Source organism: Rana temporaria, chromosome 2 (genome assembly GCF_905171775.1).
Source record: "Rana temporaria chromosome 2, aRanTem1.1, whole genome shotgun sequence".
Classification (NCBI taxonomy): domain Eukaryota; kingdom Metazoa; phylum Chordata; class Amphibia; order Anura; family Ranidae; genus Rana; species Rana temporaria.
Genome location: NC_053490.1, coordinates 40227465 through 40252679, shown reverse-complemented (window position 1 = coordinate 40252679; position 25215 = coordinate 40227465). Strand labels below are relative to the sequence as shown.

Genomic DNA, 25215 nt, shown 5'->3' with positions numbered 1-25215 from the left:
GATGTGTTTGGCACGTCGAGTTCCTCGGCCGTGTGTACGAGGCCTCAGCCTTCCCTCCACTTTATAAAGAAGATTCCTCAGAGATCAGTCTTTAGTGGCTTATACAGGTTATTTGGTTTCAGGCAGAAGAGGTGAACAGGTTCACTGTACTTATAGATCTGCTATATTTGCTTATTTTATCGATAAAGCGAAAGTAAAAAAAAATACTTCAGGGACTCTAAATCTTTATGATCAGGATGTCATATATTTTACCACTTCAGCCCCGCAAGAATTTACCCCCTTCCTGACTAGAGCACTGGCACTGCATCGATTTAACTGACAATTGCGCAGTCGTGCGACGTTGCGCCCAAACAAAATAGACGTCCTTTTTTCCCACAAATAGAGCTTTGTTTTGGTGGTATTTGATCACCTTTGCGGTTTTTATTTTTTGCGCTATAAACAAAAAAAGAGAGACAATTTGGAAAAAAAAGCAATATTTTTTACTTTTTGCTATAAGAAATATCCCTAAAAAAATAAAACAAACACATTTTTCCCTCAGTTTAGGCTGATATGTTTTCTTCTACATATTTTTGTAAAAAAAGAAAATCGCAATAAGCGTATATTGATTAGTTTGCGCAAAAGTTATAGCGTCTACAAAATAGGAAATAGATTTATGCCATTTTTATTATATTTTTTTATTAGTAATGACTGCGATCTGAGATTTTTATCGTGACTGCAACATTGCGGCGGACACATCGGACACTTTTGACACTATTTTGGGACCATTGTCATTTATACAGCAAACAGAGCTATGAAAATGCACTGATTACTGTGTAAATGACACTGGCAGTGAAGGGGTTAAACACTAGGGGGCGATCAAGGAGTTTAGTGTGTCCTAGGGAGTGATTCTAAATCCTAATACACATAATCAGCTTTTCATCGGACACAGCGTAGGACTTTTGGGCAGGAACTTGGAAAATCCGACAACACACAATTGTTGGCTGAAAATTTTAAAGCATGCTATCCAACATTTGTTCGCGGAAAATACAACAATTGTCCGATGGAGCATACAAACAGTCGGATTTTCCAACAACAGCCTGTCATTACACATTTTCTGTTGGAAAATCCGATCGTGTGTACAAGGCTTTTTACTGTAGGGGGGATGGTCTCACAACCAGGGCTTTTTTTTCTCAGTGAATAGGTGCAGGAACTTCCTCCTTCCGAGTCACCTCTTGTGTCCACCCCCTACCCACCTCCGAGCACCATTCCTTGATTCCACCCCCTACCCACCTCTGAGCACCATTCTTTGGTTCCACACATTACCCACCTCAGAGCACCATTCCTTGATTCCACCCCCTACTCACCTCTGAGCACCATTCTCTGGTTCCACTCCCTACCCGCCTCCGAGCCCCATTCCTTGGTTCCACTCCATACTCACCTCAGAGCACCATTCCTTGATTCCATCCCCTGCCCACAACCGAGCACCATTCCTTGGTTCCACCCCCTACCCCTACCCTCTGATATAGAACTAATTATCAATTTATGGTGCTAAGTAATTTGTATGTAATTTGTTAATGATAGTAGGTAAAATAGATCCCATGTAGCCAGCAACAATGGAGCACTCCCAGCAACAATAGACTCTGAACAGCTAGCAACAATAAACCATTTCCTCAACAGTTTGTGTCACCCAGCAATGATTGGCTCCCAATAGCATAAGAGTCCCCCAACAACAATAGATCCCCCACCAGCGACAACTGACCTCCTCAGCAACAATAGACCCCCCCTGTAAAAATAGATCCCCTCCAGCAACAATAGTTCCCCCAGCAGCCAGCATCAATAGACCCTCCAGTACACCTCAGCACCCCTTGCAATTACATACATTCAGAGCTGGAGGTGCCGGAACTGCGTTCCCCCGCGTTCCTGCTGAAAAAAAGCCCTGCTTACAACAACATGACAGAGATCACTGCTCCCTATGACTGGGAGCAGTAGATCCCTGTCATGTTGCTAGTCAGAACAGGAAAAGGCCTTGTTTACATAGGCATTCCTCCATTCTGCCACTCCGTCACACGATTGCTGGCCCCAGGTGGACATTGAGTCCACGGGACCCGGGCAAGCTCACAGAGCACCCGGGGGGTGCGAGCCCTCAATGCCACGATTTAAAGGGGACTTACCTGTACGCCCATTTGCCCACCGCTGCCATTGTGCCGACGTATATCGGCATGCAGCAGTCGGCAAGTGGTTAAACGTTCTTACAAAATAGAACAGGCAAAATAGAATACAGTCTTTGGATTGAAAGTGAACCTGTGCTTTATCCAACCCTTTCGCTGCCAGGGCCATTTTTGAGTTTTATTCCACATATGTTATTATAAAATATTTTAGGCCTGGAGATTATTTAAAATTCACAAAACATATTCATATATAATACATGATAAATATATACTGTATGATAAATATACAATGTATACTGTATGTATATGAAATGTGTATAAATATAAATATCTGCACTGGTCTGAAAAGGATGGAACAGCAGCTACTCAAGACCAGCAAGGAATCAAAATCCTTGTGTTGAAGTGTATGACACAAAAAGTGGAACAAACTAAAAATGACTGGTGTACACAACAATATGTGAATTGAATAGCCTCAATCCCTCGAGACTAATACTAAATAAATAAGTGCATGAGTGACTCTATATAATGCTCAAAACAATGTGTGAAGATGAGCTAACATAAAAATTGTATACAAAATAAAATAAATATCATATGTAATTTATGTGATAATCAATTGTATCGCACACAGTTCATATACATGTTCAAAAAATGCAGGTAATGGAACACTTTCAGACAATTATCTGCATCACTTTCCCATGCTAAAAAGTGCCAGAGTATATAAAAATAAAGTCTTAATGGATTCCACTTGTAAGTAATCTCCAATGCCTTGAAATATAATGTTTCATAAAGTAAAGTTTGCCTCTTACCAGATGTGATGGATCCCTGTTACAGAGATCAGACTCGCTTGTGAAATATGACTGTCTGTGTAATTAGCCAGTGTGAACTTCTCAGGTGCAACGATATATGAATTTTTGCGTCCTTTTTAAATGTAGATGGAACTCCAAGATTTAGGAAATCATATATAAGGAAAGAAAAAGTAACAGTGTGAAACGGCATACATTTAATAAAAATGTTTGTAAAGGTTAAACTTACAGCAAGGCAGAAAATTCAAGTGCAACGGCTACCCAGCTAGGGAGAGGGTATCAGCCGTTGGAGAAGTCCTTTTCCCTGGCAAGCTGCGATATGCAAGTACCGCCGGTATCCCCCTCCAATAGATCCAGAGAGAGAGAGAGGGTTCCCCTTCACGAACGAGACAAGGCTACGTTGAAGGGTCAAACAAGACTGATTTAATGGGACATTTTCCTTAGCTTATATGTGGTTACAACTGTGACAGGAACAATGACAATCTCCGCCCCCCTTCACACAGATACTTTGAAATAATGACATCTCCTTGAATCAATCAGTCTCTAGACATTCCGGCACCGAGACCCACTTAACATGACCTGGCCAGGCACATTCCTTTCTCAATAGAATTCAATTAACCTTTAGAACAATACACACTCACACATCATCACGTTAGCATACACCTGGCAGGAGGCTGTAACTACACAACGGAGAGTCCATTAGCTATGCAAAGGGAATATTAGCATTCAGCAGTGGAAACAGTCACTCTACAATTAACCCTTTGAGCTCAGAATAGTTCATAGGTCCGTTACACTACTCCCCTTTTGTGGAACACTCCGGCAGACCTGGATTGATCCTTTTCGGGTCAACTTGGGGATGTCCGGTCTGCTGTTAAGGTAAAAGTTCCGTTTGCCTGGACAGTCCGTCGGCATTCCCATTGGCTTACCAGGTCGGTAGCTGATGGTGACGGTGAATAATAGAATTCAGTTCTGGAACAGTCACTTGCTTTGCTCTCTCAATGGCTCCCAAAACCTGTTGCTGATGCTCTTGGGACAGATACGGCACCACCTGGATGCAAATCCCATTTAATCTTTTGACAATTTCCGCCTGTTTGTGCATTTCAATGTTCAAGCCACGGGACATCTCATAATACATGACATAGTGTCGTTGCATCTCTGATTTCTCACTGGCCAACTTGTCACATTCCCATTTTAGACTGTGATATTGTGCTGGATCTACAGTACATGTCGGGGAAGGTAGTCTTACCCGGGTCTCAGCAGCAAGCGAGTTGATTCCAGCAACGCGGGTGGTCACGGGACAAGCAGCAGCAGGTGTAGGTAAATAAGCCGAAGTCAGAGGGCCAATGTCGTTGCCCAGCACCACCTCGGCAGGTAGGTTGTCCATGATACCAACTGTGGTCTTTCCTGACCCGGCTCCCCAGTCTAAGTGCACCCGGGCAGTGGGTACGCGAAATACAGCACCCCCTGCGACCCGGACGGCAACTGTGCGAGTGGACACGTTCTCTGGTTTAACCAGATGTTTTTGAATCAGAGTGATAGTAGTCCCGGAATCTATTTGGCCTTGTGCTCCTTGTCCATTCACCCGTACCTCCTGACGGTGATGCTGACGGTTATCCGGAGAGGCAGCTTGTATTGGGTCTGCCTCATACCAAATTCCCAGACATTCCTCAGGGCCCCCCTCGGTCTCCAGGCAGTGGGCCGCAGAGGGACGTGATGGAGTGACCTCTGTGTTGGGTGTTGTGCGTCTCCAGTTGTTATTTGTAGCTCTCAAAGGGCAATAACGAACAATATGTCCCGTGTCGCTGCAGTGATGGCACGTCACCCTAGGCGAATCCCGGGGGTAGTTGCTAGGCCCCTGAGGACGTGGTGGGACTGGAGCCCGAAACTCTGGGCGTGGGGTGACGGTTGGAGTACGCGGTTCTACCTTCTGAGCCAGCCGCGTAGTACCCTGGCTTACCTTCCTTGTCTCCGCGTACTCATCTGCTAGCCGAGCCGCCTCGTTTAAGTTAGCGGGACGGCGATCTCGTACCCAGTCTTGTATGTCTGCGGCCAGGTCTTGGAAGAAATGTTTCATTAGGAACAGCTGCAATACTTCCTCCCCGGTGTTGGCCTTGCACCCTTGGACCCAAAGGGATGCCACCCTTTGTAACTGGTTGGCCCATTCCATGTGGGAGTCCACAGCCTTCTTCTTGGACTCCCGGAAGCGCCGGCGGTAGGCTTCTGGCGTTACGGCATATCGGGTTAGCAGCGCCTTTTTAACTTGCTGATATTGTAAAATATCCTCTGGAGTGAGAGCCCGAAAGGCTTCATTGGCTTTGCCCGACAATTTCCCCGACAAAATAGTGACCCATTGGTCTGGTGGTACCTGGTGTAGTTAGCACTGCCTCTCAAAATCCACCAAATATCCATCGATTTCCTCCTCACTTTCTACAAAAGCTTTAAATGCAGTGAACGATATTTTCTTTCCTGTAGCCGCGGGTGGGGGAGTAGGAACTGCATGTGTAATGGGCTGTCTTGCTCTTACCAGTTCCAGTTCTTGTCCCCTTTTAGTTTGTATCTCTTCCCTTGCTTCCCGGAACAGCTGGTTGATTAGTTCCACGGACGTTTCTGGATACAAGGATAATCTCCGCTGTACAATCCCAGCACTTGCTCTTTGGATAAAAGGACCATCCCACTGCTGCCAACCAATGTAACGGCTACCCAGCTAGGGAGAGGGTATCAGCCGTTGGAGAAGTCCTTTTCCCTGGCAAGCTGCGATATGCAAGTACCGCCGGTATCCCCGTCCAATAGATCCAGAGAGAGAGAGAGGGTTCCCCTTCACGAACAAGACAAGGCTACGTTGAAGGGTCAAACAAGACTGATTTAATGGGACATTTTCCTTAGCTTATATGTGGTTACAACTGTGACAGGAACAATGACAATCTCCGCCCCCCTTTAACACAGATACTTTCAAATAATGACATCTCCTTGAATCAATCAGTCTCTAGACATTCCGGCACCGAGACCCACTTAACATGACCTGGCCAGGCACATTCCTTTCTCAAGAGAATTCAATTAACCTTTAGAACAATACACACTCACACATCATCACGTTAGCATACACCTGGCAGGAGGCTGTACCTACACAAAGGAGAGTCCATTAGCTATGCAAAGGGAATATTAGCATTCAGCAGTGGAAACAGTCACTCTACAATTAACCCTTTGAGCTCAGAATAGTTCATAGGTCCGTTACATCAAGCATGGAAAATGTATTCTGGTGACAATGTCATTCGTCCAACCAGTTGAGTGGTGCTACAAGGATTCTCTGATCCGACACGTTTCCACAAAACTGTTGTCTACTGGGAATGTATATGATACAACCTACAAACATGTTTTTGGCAGTGGTTCTCTTCTAACCAAATGGTAACAGTTTGAAGAAGGACCTTTTCTTCCCTGCCTCATGTACAAAAACTGCTTCATAAAGTGTTGGGGAACGCGAGTGGCCTGCACAGAGCCCTGATATAACCTTACTGAGCATTTGTGGGATAAACTGGAACACTAATTGTGAGACAAAAAAGGGTGATTATACTGCGCTGCTTGGAAAACACTAATTAATAAGACCAGCTGCTCACACTGCTAACAAAGACACATTAGCTAGAACAAACAGAAACAAGATTGTGTAGCGCTATGGCAAATTAATATCTATAGGATATAGGAATCCCAACTAAACAAAATTAAGTAGTGAGTGATCACCGCCACCAGTGGTAGTAAATGGAGGCTTACCAAAGATGGTGGACCTGAAATGACGTATGTCAGTCAAGTCATAGCAGGCTTCAAGTACCAGGCAAGGTACACAAAGTAGCAATCACCAGGAAAACTTGCTAGAAGTAATCAATCAGTGTAAGGCAGTGGTCATCAACCTTGTCCTGCAGGGCCCACAGTGGGCCCTGCAGGACAAGGTTGATGACCACTGCCTTACACTGCCCGAGCGGAGCTGCAGTTCAGAGCTGCAAAGATCCAAGGTTATCCATTTATGATCATACACTGATTGATTACTTCTAGCAAGTTTTCCTGGTGATTGCTACTTTGTGTACCTTGCCTGGTACTTGAAGCCTTCTATGACTTGACTGACATACGTCATTTCAGGTCCACCATCTTCGGTAAGCCTCCATTTACTACCACTGGTGGCGGTGATCACTCACTACTTAATTTTGTTTCGTTGGGATTCCAATCAAGTTTTCCTATTCTGCACGTGGTGTTTACAGATATACGGACTTTGTGTTTACAACCATTGGACTTTATTTTTCACGAGAACATCTTTATTGTATTTATTAGTTCTATTTATGTTCCCATGAGGAACTACCACTATAGATATTAATTTGCCATAGCGCTACACAATCTTGTTTCTACTAATTGTGAGACAGACAGTATAATGGGCATACATCAGTGGCATAACTAGAACCTTCAGGGCCCCGATGCAAGAAACCATGAAGGGCCCCCCTGACCCCCGGACAGGGCTCTTTTCTCTGAGCCTATTGGCGGAACAGGACCCAGTTGCAAGTGGGTGGCTGCATATAAAAGGAACCGATTTCTCCATTCCCCCTGCTTCTCCTCCTCTCCCTCCTGCAGGTATTCAGCGGCTGCAGGAGGAAAATGGAGGCATCGGTTGCTCTATGTCGGTGTTTCTCAATCTTTTTCCAGTCAGGGCACCCTTGAAGTAAACCCCTAGGTGAATGGGGCTATACTGCAAACCCCCCTGCAACTGTGTGCATTGCGTGCAGTTGCAGCATAGCGATGATGTATTTAAGGGGTTAAAACAGGCGGTCAGTAGGCAAGATATTGCCTCTTTACCGGCTGTCAAATGCCTCTGAAAAGCGATCTGAGCATGGATCGCTTTTTGGAGGAACAGCCTTTTTTTGCTGGTACTATGAACAATTAAAAAATAAATAAACAAGTAGGTTCTGATTGTACACATATAGGGGGTCAGGATTAAAAGCGCATACATAAAATGTGCATACATACATGTAAACACAAACACATATAAAAACACACACATATATATAAATGCACATATGCATGCACATATGAACTAGTGGCGGCTGGTGCTCAAAATTTTTAGGGGGCGTAAGCAAACTGATAAAATCTTAAAAAATTATAATTTGCAGCCACTGTGCCCTTCATTTACAGCCACCCTGCCCATCAAAAGCTGCCACTGTGCCCATCAAATGCTGTCACTGTGTCCATCAAAAGCTGCCACTGTGTCCATCAAACGCCACCACTGTTCCCATCAAACGCCACCACTGTTCCCATCAAACGCCACCACTGTTCCCATCAAATGCTGCCACTGTGCCCATCAAATGCTGCCACTGTGCCCATCAAATGCTGCCACTGTGCCCATCAAACTCTGCCACTGTGCCAAACACTGCCACTGTGCCCAAATGCTGTCACTGTGCCAAATTAAATGCCGCCACTGTGCATCAAATGCTGCCACTGTGTCCATTAAATGCCGCCAGTGTGCCCATCAAATGCCAGTGTGCCCATTAAATGCTGCCATGCTGCAACTGTGCCATCAAATGCCATCACTGTGAATCCCCCTGCCCGCTCGGCCAGAACTTACCCTGTCTCGTGGGGCAGCAGGTGACCGCCACAAGCGGGGTCCTTAATGCATCTCCTGCCGTCCTCATCTCCCTTCCTCTCCTCCTGATAATCGTCCAATAGCTGCTCCTATCGTTTCAGCCAATCAGGTGACGGGTAATAGACCCGCACACCTGATTGGTGGAGAGGTGGTTCAGTGTTAGGAAAGTGAATATTAATTTGCCCTTCTAACACACCTGGGTGAACTGTGAGCTCCCAGCATGGCGCTCGCAGTTCACCTATTTTGAAGCCTATTAGAGACTATGGCTAATCAGGTGCTTTAAACCCCCCCCGCTGTAATTCAGGCACCCAGTGCCCGAAAAGGGTTCCGGACATCTAAATATGGGGGTGGCAGCGGTGACCATGGATAGATTCATGCTATGCATGAATCTATCCATTAGTCATAGAGGGGGTTGCTGGAGAGAGGGGGCGGCACCCATGCACCCTTATGGACGCACCGCCACTGAAAACATATGCACTCACATACATACATATGCACACACACATGCATACATGCACACACACACACACATTAGGGTGACCAGACATCCCTGGTTTCTGGGGACAGCCCCCGTATTGAGAACACTTTCCCCTGACCAAGTCTGTCCCCGGTTTTGTCCCCGGATTGGATTTAAACAGGGGGCAGAGAGTCGCTGATTTTCATCATTACTAGTAAAAAAAAAATATGTTCCCGGATTTCCTTTTAAAGATCTGGTCACCTTAAAGTGGTAGTAAACTCTGTACTACCACTTTAACCTACAGGTAAGCCTATAATAAGGCTTACCTGTAGGTATAAAGAATATCTCCTAAACCTGTACGGTTTAGGAGATATTCCCCCCGCAATGCGCCGCTGACTGCAGCGGCACATGCGCAGCGGGGATCCTCGGCTAAAGGGCCAGCAGCCGCCGGACCTTGCCGGAGAGAAGTCTCCTGCGTGCATGCGCGGGAGTGACGACATCGCCGCTCCAGCCAATCACAGCGCTGGAGCGGCGATACCCGGAAGACACGCCGAGGAAAGATGACATCTCCCTCGGCGTGGGCCAGGTTCGTTCCAAGGTAAGTATTTCATAATCAGCTAGTATGCGGTGCATACTAGCTGATTATGGCTTTTGCTTTTCAGGTTTAAAAAATAAATAAAAAATGACAATGGGTATACAACCGCTTTAACATACATACATACGCACACACACGCATACACACACGCACACACACATATATATATATATACACATACACACACATATATACACACATATATATATATATATATATATATATATATATATACATACACACACACACATGCATGCACACACACATTACACACACACACACATAGCACACACATACATGCACATTGCACACACACACACACACATATAAAGTAGTAGATAGATAGTCATAAAAAAAAACACGGCAGACATTTACCTTGGCTCTTCCTGCTGGGTACTGCACTCTAGGGGGAGACAAAGAGCACACACTACTTTCATGTGACAAGCTCCTTCCCTGCACAGTTCGGCTGACGATCGAGGAGCTCATGTCAGCCGCCCCTGCCGCTCAACTGCCTCTCCTTCTATCGAAGAGTACAGGGGGCCCTCAAGGGCCCCCTGCAGCAAGGGGCCCTGTCGCCATTGCGATCTCAGCGACCCCTATAATTCCGCCACTGGCATACATTTCCACGGACACACTCCAAATTCTATTGAACTGTGAAGACTGTTATCGTCTTGGAACTGATGTCCAATAAGCTCATATAGATGTTATGGTCAGGTGTCCACAACCTTTTGGCAATAAAGTGTAGCGCTACCCCGTAGGCGGTAAAGTAAGTAAATTGCACCTGATCCGTTTCCCAGTAGTTTCCTTGCAACCAATCACACAGTTCCAGACACTCTGCAGGGTCATTAAAGGGGTTGTAAAGGTAAATCCCTAAATAGCTTCCTTAACCTTAGGCCCCTTTCAGACTGAGGCAGGAGCTGCGGTTGCGGTATAACGCCGCTAAATATAGCGGCGCTATACCGCCGGGATTACCACGGGATTCGGCTGCTAGCGGTGCGGTATTAACCCCCGCTAGCGGCCGATAAAGAGTTAATATCGCCCGCAATGCGCCTCTATAGAGGCGCATTGCGGGCGGTATTGCCGCGGTTCCCATTGTTTTCAATGTGAAGGAGCGGTATACATGCCGCTCCTCTCACCGCTCCAAAGATGCTGCTGACAGGAGATTTTTTTGTCTCCCGCCAGCGCATCGCCTCAGTGTGAAAGCCCTCGGGCTTTCACATTGAGTCTGCAGTGCAGGAGTTTTTCAGGCGGGATAGCAGCGCTATTTTTAGCGCTTTACCGCCTGAAAAACTCCTCAATGTGAAAGGGGCCTTAGTGCAGTCCTCATCCTTCCATTTTGCTTTTAAATGTCCTTATTTCTTCTGAGAAATCCTCACTTCCTGTTCTTATGTCTGTAACTACACACAGTAATGTAAGGCTTTCTTCCTGGTGTGAAGTGTCATGCTCGCCCCCTTCCTTGGACTACAGGAAAGTCAGGACGCTCTCTACGTTGCAGATTGAGAAAGGAGCTGTGTGGTAGTGGGTGTCCTGACTCCTGTGGTCCAAGGGAGGGGGCGAGCACGACACTCCACACCAGGGAGAAAGCCTTGCATTACTGTGTGTAGTTACAGACAGGAGAACAGGAAGTCAGGATTTCTCAGAAGAATGGTCCACTGAGCATTTAAGGAAATTGTTGATACGCATGGGTTTGTTTTAAAGGGTCAGTCCACATAATGTATGATTGGTATTTCAGTGTTTGATAGATGCTGGAGGATGAAGACCTGACTGTTTCTTCTATCTAGAGATTAGTGAAGTATCTGTGCTGGGTTCTTGGTTCTGCATACCTACTGTGGCCATTACAGGAAGCTCCTACAATCCCTGCAGATTTTTTTAAATATATTTGTATGTGTTATATATTATGAAATGTCTACAGGATGAGCTGGAACACAGTAAGGAGGACAGGAACACTCAAATCTTTCACGGGGAACATGAACACAAGGGCATTATGGCGGGGAGATTTTGCTGATGGATCATTCATTCAAGACAAATAAGAAGTTAGGGACTGACTCAGCCCACTAGGCCTTCACTTATAACTAAAATATCCTAACCGTAGAATACAGGACACAGGCTGAGTATTCATAGACCCTGGGTTAAAGCCTCATACAGTACCTTCAGGTGAATGGACAACATTTTTGAGGACATGCCACCTAAGCATCGTTCCTATAACCCTACCACACTCTGAGTCCTCAGTTTGGTGCTAGTGTCCTAAGGTATTGGACCTTTTCTTCCTTACTAACAAATCACGCTTAGCCTAACTAATTTAGTATTTTATCTTTGGACTCTTCAATCAACTGTTAACTGATTTCTAATTCCACAAATGAAGCAGGACATCCAGATTGGGGCAATATTGGGCAAACATTGGGAGTCATACCAAGATGTCATGCATTGGGCTTAGTTCCCAACTGTCCCTGATTTGGTCCCTCTTTCCTCCTCATTTGTCCCTCATTTTGGTCTGATCTATATAGTTGTATATAAAGGCCCGGATTAAAAAACAATTTACGTTGGCGTATCTATTGATACGCCACGTAAATTCTAGCATGCGCCGGCGTATCTTCTTTCTGTATTCAGAAAGCAAGATACGCCGAAATTTGGCTAAGATACGACTGACGTAAGTCTCTTACGCCGTCGTATCTTAGTTGCATATTTACGCTGGCCGCTAGGTGGCGCTTCCGGAGATTTATGAGTAGAATATGCAAATTAGGTAGATACACCGATTCAGAAACGTACATCCGCCCGGCGCATTTTTTTACGTCGTTTACGTAAGGCTTTTTCCGGCGTAAAGTTACCCCTGCTATATGAGGCATATCCAATGTTAAGTATGGACGTCGTACCAGCATCGAATTTAGCGTCGTTTATGCGTTTGCGTAAGTCGTTCGCGAATAGGGCTTTGCGTAAGTTACGTTCACGTGGAAACCTATGAGGCTTTGCGGCGTAATTTGGAGAATGCACACTGGGATACATCCACAGACGGCGCATGCATGTTTATGTGGGGTCACACTGAATTAACATAAAACACACCCACATCTTCCTATTTTGAATTAGGCGGACTTACGCCGGCCCTCATACGCTACGCCGCCGTAACTTAGGGCGTAGGTTCTTTCTGAATACAGAACCTGCCTCACTAGGTTACGGCGGCGTAGCGCATCTGAGATACGCTACGCCCGCACAAAGTAACGCCGTGCTTTCTGAATCCGGGCCAAAATGTACTTTTTATCTTTAAAGTGTCTCCCAGTGCTAAACCTTTCATCTGCATTTGTAAATTACAAAAGGCAGTATAAAGTAATGGTAGTGGTAAAAAAAAACAAAAAAAAACTCCTCGGTTTAACTATTCTTTAATTTTTTTTTTTATTAATAATACGTGTTTAACCACCCCCCACCCCCCGTCTGACCAGGCCACAATTGCGTAGTCGTGTCCGAATAAAATGTTTGTCCTTTTTTTCCCCACAAAAAGAGCTTTCTTTTGGTGATATTTGATCAACTCTGTGTTTTAATTTTTTTGCGCTATAAGGGGAAAAAAATAAAATTTTGAGAAAAACAAAACCTTTCTGCTATAAAACATATCCAGTAAAAAATGTCTTCATCAGTTTAGGCCAATATGTACCCTGCTACTTGCTTTAGGTAAAAATGAAATCCCAATAAGTATATATTGATTGGTTTGCACAAAAGTTAGAACATACACAATCTATGGGATATATTTATGGATTTGTCATTTCGTTTTATTTATTTTTTACTAGTAATAGCGGTGATCAGCAACTTATAGCTGGACTGCGATATCATGACAGACAAATTAGGCGCTAACTGACACTTTTTTGGGGACACTAATACAGTGCTCAGTTCTAAAACTATGCACTGTCACTGTACTAATGAACCTGGCTGGGAAGGGGTTAACATCGGCAATCAAAGGATTACTATGAGCCTAGCTGGTGTTTTACCTTTCGAGGGGGAGGTGCTTGTGTACCGAACGATCAGCAGGTGCCGGCAGACATCGACCAACTGATCGTCCCCCACCGTGTAGAAACAGAGAGCTACTGGCGGCACGCACTCCTGCCCAGTGTGGTCGCCCTGTAGAAGTAAAACTGCGATCAGCAACTGGTTAAGGGGGCATGGCAGGGGGTGTGCCCTACATACCTTTTGCTGATAGGTGTTCCTTATTCTCATCTCAAAAAGTTGAGAGGTATGATTAGGGATGGCATGTAATGTCGCTTTGGGCACTGGATCCTGCAGCTTGGCACTTGACAACACATGTAGTGAGACTTAGAGTGCTTTACAGGTCCATGGCCTTGGTCCTTCTCCATGGAACCCAGACCCTGAAGACTTTTTCGGGGGTATGCTCACTGTGACAAACAAAGCTTGGACCCTACATGAGGACTAGCATCATAGAGAGGTAAGTCAGAGTCACTCTGTATCTCTAACCCAGGGTATCTCCACAAGTGTTCCTCCAGAGGTTGCTAGGGGTTCCTTGAGCAATGAGAAATTTCTGTCCCCCATCAAACTCAGCCACTGTGCCCATCAATTGCCGCCAGTTTGCCCCATCAAATGCAGCCAGTTTGCCCCATCAAATGCCAACAGTTTGCCCCATTAAATTGTGCCAGTTTGCCCCATCAAATGATGCCAGTTTGCCCCATCAAATGATGCCAGTTTGCCCCATCAAATGCAGCCAGTTTGCCCCATCAAATGCCGCCAGTTTACCCCATCAAATGCCGCCAGTTTACCCCATCAAATGCAGCCAGTTTGCTCCCCCGCCCGGCACTTACCTTTCTTGGGTTAGCATCATCCTCCACGCTCCCTCCGAGTCCTCGATGTCTTCTCCCATCCTCTTCATGTCATCTCTGCTTTGATTGGAAGCCTGTCGCTTCAGCCAATCAGGTGACCGGTAACCAGACCCGGTGCACCTGATTTTCTGAGAAGCGGGTCAGTGTTAGGGAAGCGATTCCCTAACACAGCACTATGTAAGCAGCGAACGCACAGCAGTGCGCTCGCTGCTTAACAATTTGGAAGCCTATTGTAGCCAACAGGCTTTAATCAGGAAGCCTATTAGAGCCTATGGCTGTAATCAGGCACTTCCAAAACACTCCTGCCGCTGTAATTCAGATGGCCGATGCTGGACAAGAGGCCGGATACCTGAATAGTGGGCGGGAGCGGCGACAATAGATAGATTCATGCAATGTTTGAATCTATCTATTGTTGATTGACGGGTGCAGGAGAGAGGGGGCGGCGCTACTGCGCCCACTATGGACGCACCGCCACTGACTGTAACCATTGATCTTTTTAGCTTTCTGTAAGAAGGTAAGTCTTCCCAATGACCACAAGTGTAAGGAGCATTCTTCCCACTGACCATCACACTAATGTACAATGAGTTGTATATATAGGCCCGGATTCACATACAACGGCGCATAGTTATGCCGGCGTAGCGTATCGAATATACGCTATGCCGACGTAGCGCAGAGCGGCGAGCACAGTATTCACAAAGCAAATGCTCCCAACGTTGCGCCGGCGTAACGTAAATTCGTAGGCGTAAGCCGGCCTAATTCAAAGTAGGTGTAAGTGGGCGTGATCCATTTAAATGAAGCGTGACCCCATGCAAATGATGGGCCGAACGAACAGCGCATGCGCCGTCCCGTGGACGCAACCCAGTGCGCATGCTCAGAATCACGTCGGAAATACTCTCTAAGATACGTCAAATCACTGCCTACGACGTGAACGTAACCTACGCCCATCCCTATTCACGTACTACTACGTAAACTACGTAAAATACAACCGCTGTTCCCTGGTCCATACCTTTGCATGAGTTGCGTCTTATAGATGGGGAATAACTATACGCCGGACGTAAGCCTTACGTAAACCGCGTATCTTAATGCGCCGGGTGCAAGTACGTTCGTTAATCGGCGTATCTCACTCATTTGCATATTCAAATCGTAAATCAATGGGAGCACCCCTTGCGGCCAGCGTAAATATGCGCCTACGATACGACGGCGTAGGAAAGTTACGTCGGTCGTAGGAAGCCTATTTTCAGGCGTATCTAGTTCTGTGGGCACGGCGCACAGATACGACGGCGCACATTTACATTTGCGCGGCGTATCTCGAGATACGTTGGCGTAAGTGCTACAAGAATCCGGGCCATAGTCATTTTTAGCAGGGCTTCCCTGAGACCAGTACATTATTTCAAGGGTTCCTCTGTGTTGACAGGGTTGAGAAAGGCTGCTCTAACCATTAGGCTTCATTTCCACTAGCGTTTTTACAGCCACTTTTCTGAGCATTTTTTTACAGCTTAAAAACGCCTGTCCATGTTATTCTATGGCATCATGCCCACATAGGCGTTTTTGAGCTGCAAATGGCCTAGGCGTTTTTGAGCTGTAAAAAAAACGCAGGACCAGGGCGTTCTGAAGCTCCAGAGTAGAGCTGTAAAAACGCCAGACATTAAAAAACGCTCAAAAACGCGTGAAAAAGCTCAAAAACGCTACCGCAGCGTTTTTGAGCTCCAGCTCACAAAAAAAAAAAAAAAAAAAACATTTTTTTTTTTACAAAATAAACATGGACAGGCGTTTTTAAGCTGTAAAAAAGGCTAACAAAAGTGGCTGTAAAAACGCCAGTGGAAATGAAGCCTTAGGCCGGGTACACACGGACAAACATGTATGGTGAAAGCGGTCCGTCGGACCGTTTTCACCATACATGTCTGCCAGAGGGCTTCTGTACGATGGTTGTACACACCATCGTACAGAAGTCCGCGCGTAAACAATACGCGGGGCGTGTCCGCGGTGTCGCCGCGTCGATGACGCGGTGTCGCCGCGACAATGACGCGGCGACGTGCGCGGCCCGCCTTTAAAATGCTTCCACGCATGCGTCGAAGTCATTCGACGCATGCGAGGGACGGCGGGCGCCTGGACATGTACGGTAGGTCTGTACTGACGACCGTACATGTCCGAGCGGGCTGAATTCCAGCGGGCTGTTTTAAAACAAGTCCAGGAATATTTGTCTGCTGGGAAAAGGCCCGGCGGGCAAATGTTTGCTGGAATTCGGCCCGCTCGCGCCCACACACGACCAAACATGTCTGCTGAAACTGGCCTGCGGGCCAGTTTCAGCAGACATGTTTGCTCGTGAGTATGGGGCCTTACTGTTAAAACCGAGGCTGTGACTGGAATGTATTCGCTTTACCTTATTACAGTGCATATAAAGTATAGCATTTATGCTGCTGGTTAAACATGTGAATATGAGTTACTTTAATAATACTTTAATCAATTTATTTCAATAGAGACAGCTGGAGGGAATACAAGCTGCAAAGACTTTATTTTATCTGGATATGCAGAGACGTCCAGGCTTTCCTGTGGTTCGCTGATTTACTGTGTGCGCTACACAAAAAGGTAAAGAAAGCAATTTAATGTTTGTCAGTAGAGCTACTTTCTTTTATTCTCTACCTATGTGAACGCTGAATTTAATGGATCCAATTACTTTACCTTGCCTTCCACAGCAGCCGCTATATATTTTTCTGGGGCTCGTTCCATTCTTTGCTCTGTTACACACTCTCATTGTGTTCCCCCCACTGTATACAGCGATCTTTGAAATTCTATTCTTGTTTACACTTCCCAACAATATTCGGTCGTTATTATCACAAGACTATTGTACGCTTCTGTGACAGGGCAATCCAGTTCAATCAAACAAAGGTGTTCAATGGTTTCTGTATTGTATATAAAAGAGCTAGTGTGTGTGTGTGTGTGTGTGTGTGTGTGTTGCAGGAGTTTGATAAGTCACTCTAAAGAAGAACTTCATTCAGAGCAAGAATAGGCCATAAATGTACTTTATATAGAATAATGTGCATTTGTTTTATATTGTAACCATAGTTCTGTTACTGGTTTCCATGGAATTTAAGGCTGAACTCCAGTAGCTAGATTCAGAAAGCCCGCCGCAACTTTGCGGCGGCGTAGTGTATCGTATTTACACAATGCCGCTGTAAGTTAGCAAGGCAAGTACTGTATTCACAAAGTACTTGTTTGCTAAGTTACGGCGGCGTAGCGTAAATGGGACCGGCGTAAGCGCGCCTAATTCAAATGAGGCTGTGGGGGGCGTGTTTTATGTATATGAAGTGTGACCTGACGTGATTGACGTTTTTTTAAGAACGGCGCATGCGCCGTCCGTGTACATATCCCAGTGTGCATTGCGGCTAAGTACGCCGCACGGACGTATTGGTTTCGACGTGGACGTAAATTACGTCCAGCCCTATTCACGGATGACTTACGCAAACAACGTAAAATTTTCAAATTTCAAAGTGGGAACGACGGCCATACTTAACATTACTAGTCCAGCTATTTGATGTATTAACTATACGCCTGAAAATGCCTTACGTAAACGGCGTATCTGTACTGCGTCGGCCGGACGTACATTCGTGAATCGGCGTATCTAGTGATTTACATATTCTACGCCGAACGCAATGGAAGCGCCACCTAGCGGCCAGCCTAAAAATTACACTTTAAGATACGACGGTGTAAGACACTTACGCCGCTCGTATCTTAGCCTAATTTAAGCGTATCTGGTTTCCAGAATACGCTTAAATTTGCGTTGGCGCAGATTCCGAGTTAGGTCGGCGTATCTACTGATACGGCCTAACTCTTACTGAATCTAGCTACAGGCAAACAGATGAATTCACAGGTGAAGTAGTAGACAATTCCACGTAGGTCCTTAAAGCGGAGGTTCACACGAGTTGCCGAAAGAAGCCGAACGTCGGTGCGGCTCTATACAGCGCCTGCGCACCGACGTTCGGCTACTTTCGGCAACTCGTGACGCGCTGTATGCGACGGTCGGAAGGCTGTCAGTCAAATAGGATTCCCGCAGACCATACCCGGAAGCCGCGGAGAAAATCTATCTCTAAAATGGTATGTACTGCATTGATTTAAAAAAAAAACACCCGATTGTGCTTCCCACAATTAGCCTCAATCTAATGTTAAAAATTTGTTTTTCAGGTGAACCCCCGCTTTAAGTAGATCACCAGGAAAGTGATATCCATCACAAAGAAACATATATACGCTTACCGGAAAGCTTGGACTCAGAAACCTTGTGGTGCTGAGTCAAACAGGCTGATAGGGAGATAAATCTCCACAATAGTAATCCATTGAGTGGCTCCAGGAGTTTCACACTGCCAGGCTGTAGCTGAGATTCCACATATTCAGTAATATTATACGGTCCAAAGATCCAAAAAAACTAAATGTCTCCACATAGTGTAAAACCGTTTGACAGAGGGGTGAATTCACCAGCCTGTTGTCCAGTCACAGGCTGGGGTGGGGGGACCTGTAAATGTTAGTTAACTGCATCAGAGAAACGTCACAGATGATGTCTTATTAGACGAAACACGCTGGGGAGAGTCCCAGTCAGGCCGTTGCGAACAACATGTCTGATAGATAGATCGATGGATTATATTGTTTGAGCGCTAAACCTACTGATGAAATGTAAGTGTTCTGTACTTCCATCGATCTATCAGACAACAGGCTGGTGAATTCATCCCTCTGTCAAACTGTTGTCCTCTCCTTTCAGCCTGCTCCTCACTGCAGTGCACCTGATTGGCATATTGTGCTGCTTCTCCCTCCTCCAGTTTAACCTCTGCTGCACAGTGACTGTAAGAGACTGATATCAAGTCAAATTAAGATACTTGCACTGATTGCTTTTTCTAATGTTGGATGTACGTTTGTAGTAGGCCTCATCCTATAATCTGTGTGTGCGATCTACTCTCTCCTAATTTGGTTGTCTGTCTGTGTGCATCTATCTAAAGCATGGAGCGGTCAGTTTATGTACATCTGGCCGTCGTCTGTTAGTGTAGGTCAGTGCATGCCAGTCATTGTATGTTGACCAGTGTGTTAGTAAATAAATGTTAGTCCTGTTTTTACCTGGGCATGTAGCCCAACTTATCTGCAAGGCACCCCATTTTCTCTGGACCCTCTTGGTGGTAGATGAGTGCATATAGGTGGGGCTAGGGGGTAGTACCATTATGCTGGGCATGGGGGAGTGAGGGCAGATGAAACTTGGGGGGAAGTTCCACTGGCCACACTCACCCCATACCCAGGGTGGTAGCGTCCCCTCTTGGTGGTAGATGAGTGGGTGTATTGGGTTGTGAGGCAGTTGATCCAGAGGAAGGCGAAAAACCCCAGCAAAACATGATCCAATGTGCTCCAGCTGGGGAAAAAATTCCTTCCTGATCCCCCGAGAGGCAATCAAATATTTCCTGGATCAGCCCTGTGTGTGGGGGAGAGCGGGCAATTGGAGCCCCACCCTCGGTGGTAAGTGAGTGGAGATGTGGGTTTCGGTGTGTGGAGAGCGGGGGAGGAGGGACAATCCCCCACACAGAGCTCCAGAGGGAGAAGCCATTGTCCAGACTACAGGTGGGTCACGACGTGTCTGTGTAATCTGCCGCCTCTGCTCAGGCTCTAAGGGAACTACAACTCCCAGCAATCTCTGTCCGCATGGGGAGCTACAACTCCCAGCATGCACTGTGTAAGTAGTGGGGGTTCAGCTCTCAGCCTGGAATAAGATGTTGTGGGACTACATATCCCAGCATGATTTTTTCTATGGAGATATTACAGGTCCCAGTGATCTCTACATATCCCAGCCTGCTCCCCTCCCCCTCCTCATGGGGATTGCACACCCCCCCCATCTCCCACCGCCCTTTACCCCTCCCCCGCAGGCCCAACCGGCCCACCCTTATCCTGGGAGAGGGGACCCACCACCCTTGGTGGGAGAGGAGTGTGGGGTGAAATTACCCCTGAGGAGGGGGAGGGGAGCAGGCTGAGGTATGTAGAGATTGCTGGGACCTGTAGTACATCTATAGAAAAAATCATGCTGGGACATATAGTCCTGTAACATCTTATTCCAGGCTGGGAGCTGAAGCCCCATTACATACACAGTGCATGCTGGGAGTTGTAGTTCCCCATGCGGCCAGAGATTGCTGGGAGATGTAGTCCCTCTGTCCCCTTCCCACGGCATCCCTCCGGCCTACAGACATGAATTTTCTCCTCACAAGATGGAACATCGAGGGAAGATGAAATCTCGGTTTAGAATTCTGGCAAGCAGCATCTTTGGAGCGGTGAGAGGAGCAGTGTGTATACCGCTCCTTCCCCGCTCCTTCCCTTTGAAAACAATGGGACACCGCGGTAATACCGCCAGCAATGCGCCTCTGCAGAGGTGCATTGTGGGCAGTATTAACCCTATTTCGGCCACTAGGGTGGGTTATTACCGCACCGCTAGCGGCCGAACAGTGTCATAGCCTGGGTTGTTAGTGCCTGGGGCGAGGCAAGTAATTTGCACCTCTCTGACCCATGGACTTACCTATTTTCAGCTAGCTCCATTCTGGTCACATGACCCACTGTGTGAGACAGCAGTGGCTGTAGGGAAGAGGAGAGTGTGCTTGATAATGACTGGTAAAGCCTGGAGTGGTGACATTATGCATATGTTCCTATGTTCCATCTGTTGTTGGTGCTCCCTCCTTTCCACACTTGTGACAGCGCCCCTCTAAATTTTGCGCCCGGGGTGGTGGCCCCCCTGGCACCCCCCACGCTACGCCACTGCAGGTACCAGTATTCTATTTTTTTTCTCAATAGTTACACTTGCCATCAGCAATCCACATAAATGTGGCACTACAACATTAGGCTTTACCAAGTGATGCCACATATTCTCTTACAGATGGCGTCACTTTTCTGGGAACATACAGTACCCCCAGAACCGTGACCACTCTGTCACCAACAGCTCCTCATCACTGTTTATGTTTGGGATGAGGTTGCATCACCACTGTGACAGCCAATCATAGTGATCACGTGATTTGGAATGCCAAAAAATGTCTCTGGCGTTAAGAACCTTTTAAAGGGCCAGCAAGAGCAAGCAGTAAGGGGTTAAATAATCTATTGCTTTCAGTAGGCATTGTGTCAGTTCCATTACCAGCTGTTGATATAAAAATTCCCCACTGTGTTGAACAGCATGTACAGGTATGATAGAACACAATAGATAGTGAATGCGGCTTAGAACGTTTATTCTCACAGTGGTGTGTCTACAGCACCTTATAATGTGAGCATAATGTGGAGAATAATGGGGAAGCATTGTGCTCTCTAGAGAAGTACTTGAGAAGCAAGGACATTTCACAATACAGTATATGCTATCCTACAGATTTTACTGCCGCTTCGCCTATGGTGGACAGCCTGTGCATGCAAATTAAATATTCTATTCAGGTGCTGAGAGTCAATTCTCACAAGGATTGACTGTATTCAGCCCCAGAACACAACAATGCATTTATGACAACAATTATTTAGTAATAATTCTTTCAGTGTAAGGGCCCTTTCACACTGGTGCGTTTTTGCCGCGTTTTTGCGGTAAAAATATCGCTATTAAAACGCTCCCCATGCCCCTCTCCATTGAAATTAATTAAAAACGCGGTAAAAACACTCCGTTTTTACCGCGTTTTTACAGCGGTTTTTAATTCATTTCAATGGAGGGGGCATGGGGAGCATTTTATGGGCGTTTTAATAGCGCTATTTTTACCGCAAAAACGCAGGAAAAACACAACAGTGTGAAAGGGCCCTAAGAATAAATCCAACAAACATCATGCAAGCAACATATCAGGTTTTCTACACATGGGGCTAGATTCAGATAACCCGGCGTATTTTTATGCTGGCGTAACGTATCTCAGATCTCAGTATCTCAGATACGTTACGCCGCCGTAACTTAGGGCGCGAGTTCCGTATTCATAAAGAACTTGCGCCCTAAGTTACGGCGGCGTAGCGTATGAGGTCCGGCGTAAGCCCGCCTAATTCAAATGTGGATGATGTGGGCGTGTTTTATTTAAATTTAGTGTGACCCCACGTATTTGACGTCTTTTACGAACGGCGCATGCGCCGTGCGTAAAAGAATCCCAGTGCGCATGCTCGAAATTACGCCACAAATCGTCAATGCTTTAGACGTGAACGTAACTTACGTACAGCCCTATTCGCAAACGACTTACGTAAAATTTTCAAAATTTGACGCGGGAACGACGTCCATACTTAACATTGCGTACGCCTCATATATCAGGGGTAACTTTACGTCGGAAAAAACCTAACGTAAACAACGTAAAAAAATGGGCCGGGCGGACGTACGTTTCTGAATCGGCGTATCTACCTAATTAGCATATTCCTCGCGTAAATCAACGGAAGCGCCACTTAGCGGCCAGCGTAAATATGCAACTAAGAGACTTACGCCAGTCGGATCTTAGCCTAATTTCGGCGTATCTTGCTTTCTGAATGCAGAAAGAAGATACGCCGGCGCAGCTTTGAATTTACGCGGCGTATCAATAGATACGCCGACGTAAATTCTTTCTGAATCTAGCCCATGGTATTTTAGTCTTTATCTGCCCTCAATGTTGTAAATCCACCTCCAGAAGCTGAGGGTAATGCCTGGTACACATTACTGGGTTGAAAGAAAAAAACTGACAGCTCCAGTCAAAGCCAATGTACCAATGACCCGATTTTACTACAGCAAACTCCCCCACTGAGCTGTTGTGTTCTGACAGTGGGGTGCCCCCCCCCCCCTCTGCCATTGGCGGAGAGGGCTGATCGGGTGCTGGTCAGCTGCTGTTTTTTCAGCATGCTTGTCCGATAGAAGCAGGCCAAACAGCCGGCTTCTGTCGGACCATGTGCCATACACATGGGCCAAATATTGGCCGGTTTTTAATGAGCTGGCTGATGTCGCCTGACATCTGGCCCGTGTGTACTAGGCTTATTTATATTTATTGAGTTTTAATGAATACAAAGTAGAACACCAAGTGATACTAGGCAGCCTTTTACAAAAGTATAAGTGGAATAAAGGACATAATAAATAAAAAATAGGAAGGAGGAAAAGGGGAAGGAGGCATGTTTAACCAAGACATTGAAAATATAAGCTTAATACTCTATGAGAACACCTTCAGGATTGGAAGCATTAATAACTATAGTCAAGTGAGGAACACACAAGGACCTATAAGGCCTCGTACACACGACCGGACATGTCCGCTGAAACTGGTCCGCGGACCAGTTTCAGGGGACAGATCCGATCGTGTGTACAGGCTAGCGGACAGATTTCCAGTGGACAAATGTTTTTTAGCATGCTAAGAAACATGTCCGCTGGAAAGCTGTCCGGCGGACATGTCCGCTGGTTAGTACACCTAACCAGCGGATAGATATCTCCCACATGCGTCGAATGGATTCGATGCATGAGTGGAAGTATTTTACTTCCTGGTTTGGTGACGTGGCGGCGTCAACGTCACCGCCACGTTACCGCGCTGTCTGTCCGCGGGGATTTCGGTTTGATGGTGTGTACAGCCATCAGACCGAAATCTCAGAGCGGACATGTCCGATGAAAACGGTCCGCGGACCGTTTTCATCAGACATGTTCGATGGTCTGTACGAGGCCTTACAGTTTGAACACGATCAGACCTTAGACTCATAGCATAGTCCGCGATGGAGGTCTAGCTAGCGAGAAGATCCTAAAGGACTAGGGGGATCAAGAGAGGAAGATTCGAGGGGCTGGTCAGGATCAAGTACTCTAATGCCTTGTTTCCACTGAGCGGATCGGTACGGTTCGGTATGGTACGCTATTTTGGGTGTTTCCATTATGAAAGTGTGCTATAAAACCGAACCGTACCGGACCATTCTGGGTCCTGCTTCAGATGTGGGGCCATAGAAAATGGAACGGTTCCATTAGGGCGGAGATACAATACATTCCACTGATTGGTGGACGCGCTAGGCATTTTTTCGAAACCCTGAATGGTCCCTGACGGTCCGATTTACAGTGGAAATGCTCACGAGAATAGACCGGACCCATTCTAACCGCTCCAAATTTACTGACCCGAACCGTTCCGTTCAGTGGAAACAAGGCATAAGCCTGCCCAAAGAGTTGGAAAGATCTCTTTTCAAATACCATTCAGTATAGCGGAAGGGACGCATGGTGGAAGAGAATTCCTCCTGAGAGAACGTGTACTCCAGGAAGCTTCACCACCTAGCGAAAAAATGTTGGGTAGTGCTAGGGTTGCCACCTCATCCCTTTAAAACAGAACACATATGAATTACACAGGTTCTGTGGCTGATTAAGGTGGTAATTGAACTCAAGTGGAGCCTTATCTAAATTAAATTAGCCTCAGAACCTGTGTAAGGGCTCTTTCACACGGAGCGGACCGTTTCCGGGTCCGCTCCGTGTGTCTCCGTCGGCTCAGTGGGGATCCCCGCTCAGCTGTCGGCGGATAGGGCGGTCCCCGCACACAGTGCAGGGACCGCCCTGTCTCAGCTCCGCTGTCCCCTATGGGGAACCTGATGCAGACGGACCGTCTGTCCGTCTGCATCAGTTCCGCTCCGCCGAACGGAAGAAAAATAGGGTTTCTTCCGTTCGGAAAAGCGGATCCCGACTGACGCGGATGCTAGCGGATGCTCCATCCGCTAACGGACGCGTCCCCATAGGGATTCATTACAAATCCGTTAACGGACTTGTAATGAACGGACAGACGGAGCGGACGTCTGAAAGGGGCCTAATTCATATGTGTTCTGTTTTAAAGGGATGAGGTGGCAACCCTAAGTAGGGCAGAAGTT

General features: G+C 46.5%; 1 protein-coding gene across 5 annotated transcripts in view; it reads left to right on the top strand.

Annotated features, from left to right (window-relative positions):
• Positions 1–25215, top strand: part of NOX4 (NADPH oxidase 4) — a 333977-nt gene that overhangs the window by 288023 nt on the left and 20739 nt on the right. For all 5 annotated transcript variants that reach the window (XM_040340122.1, XM_040340120.1, XM_040340119.1 and 2 more), the window contains one exon: positions 16905–17013. In XM_040340122.1, the coding sequence (XP_040196056.1) occupies positions 16905–17013 (109 nt within the window). The remainder of the gene's footprint in view (positions 1–16904; positions 17014–25215) is intronic.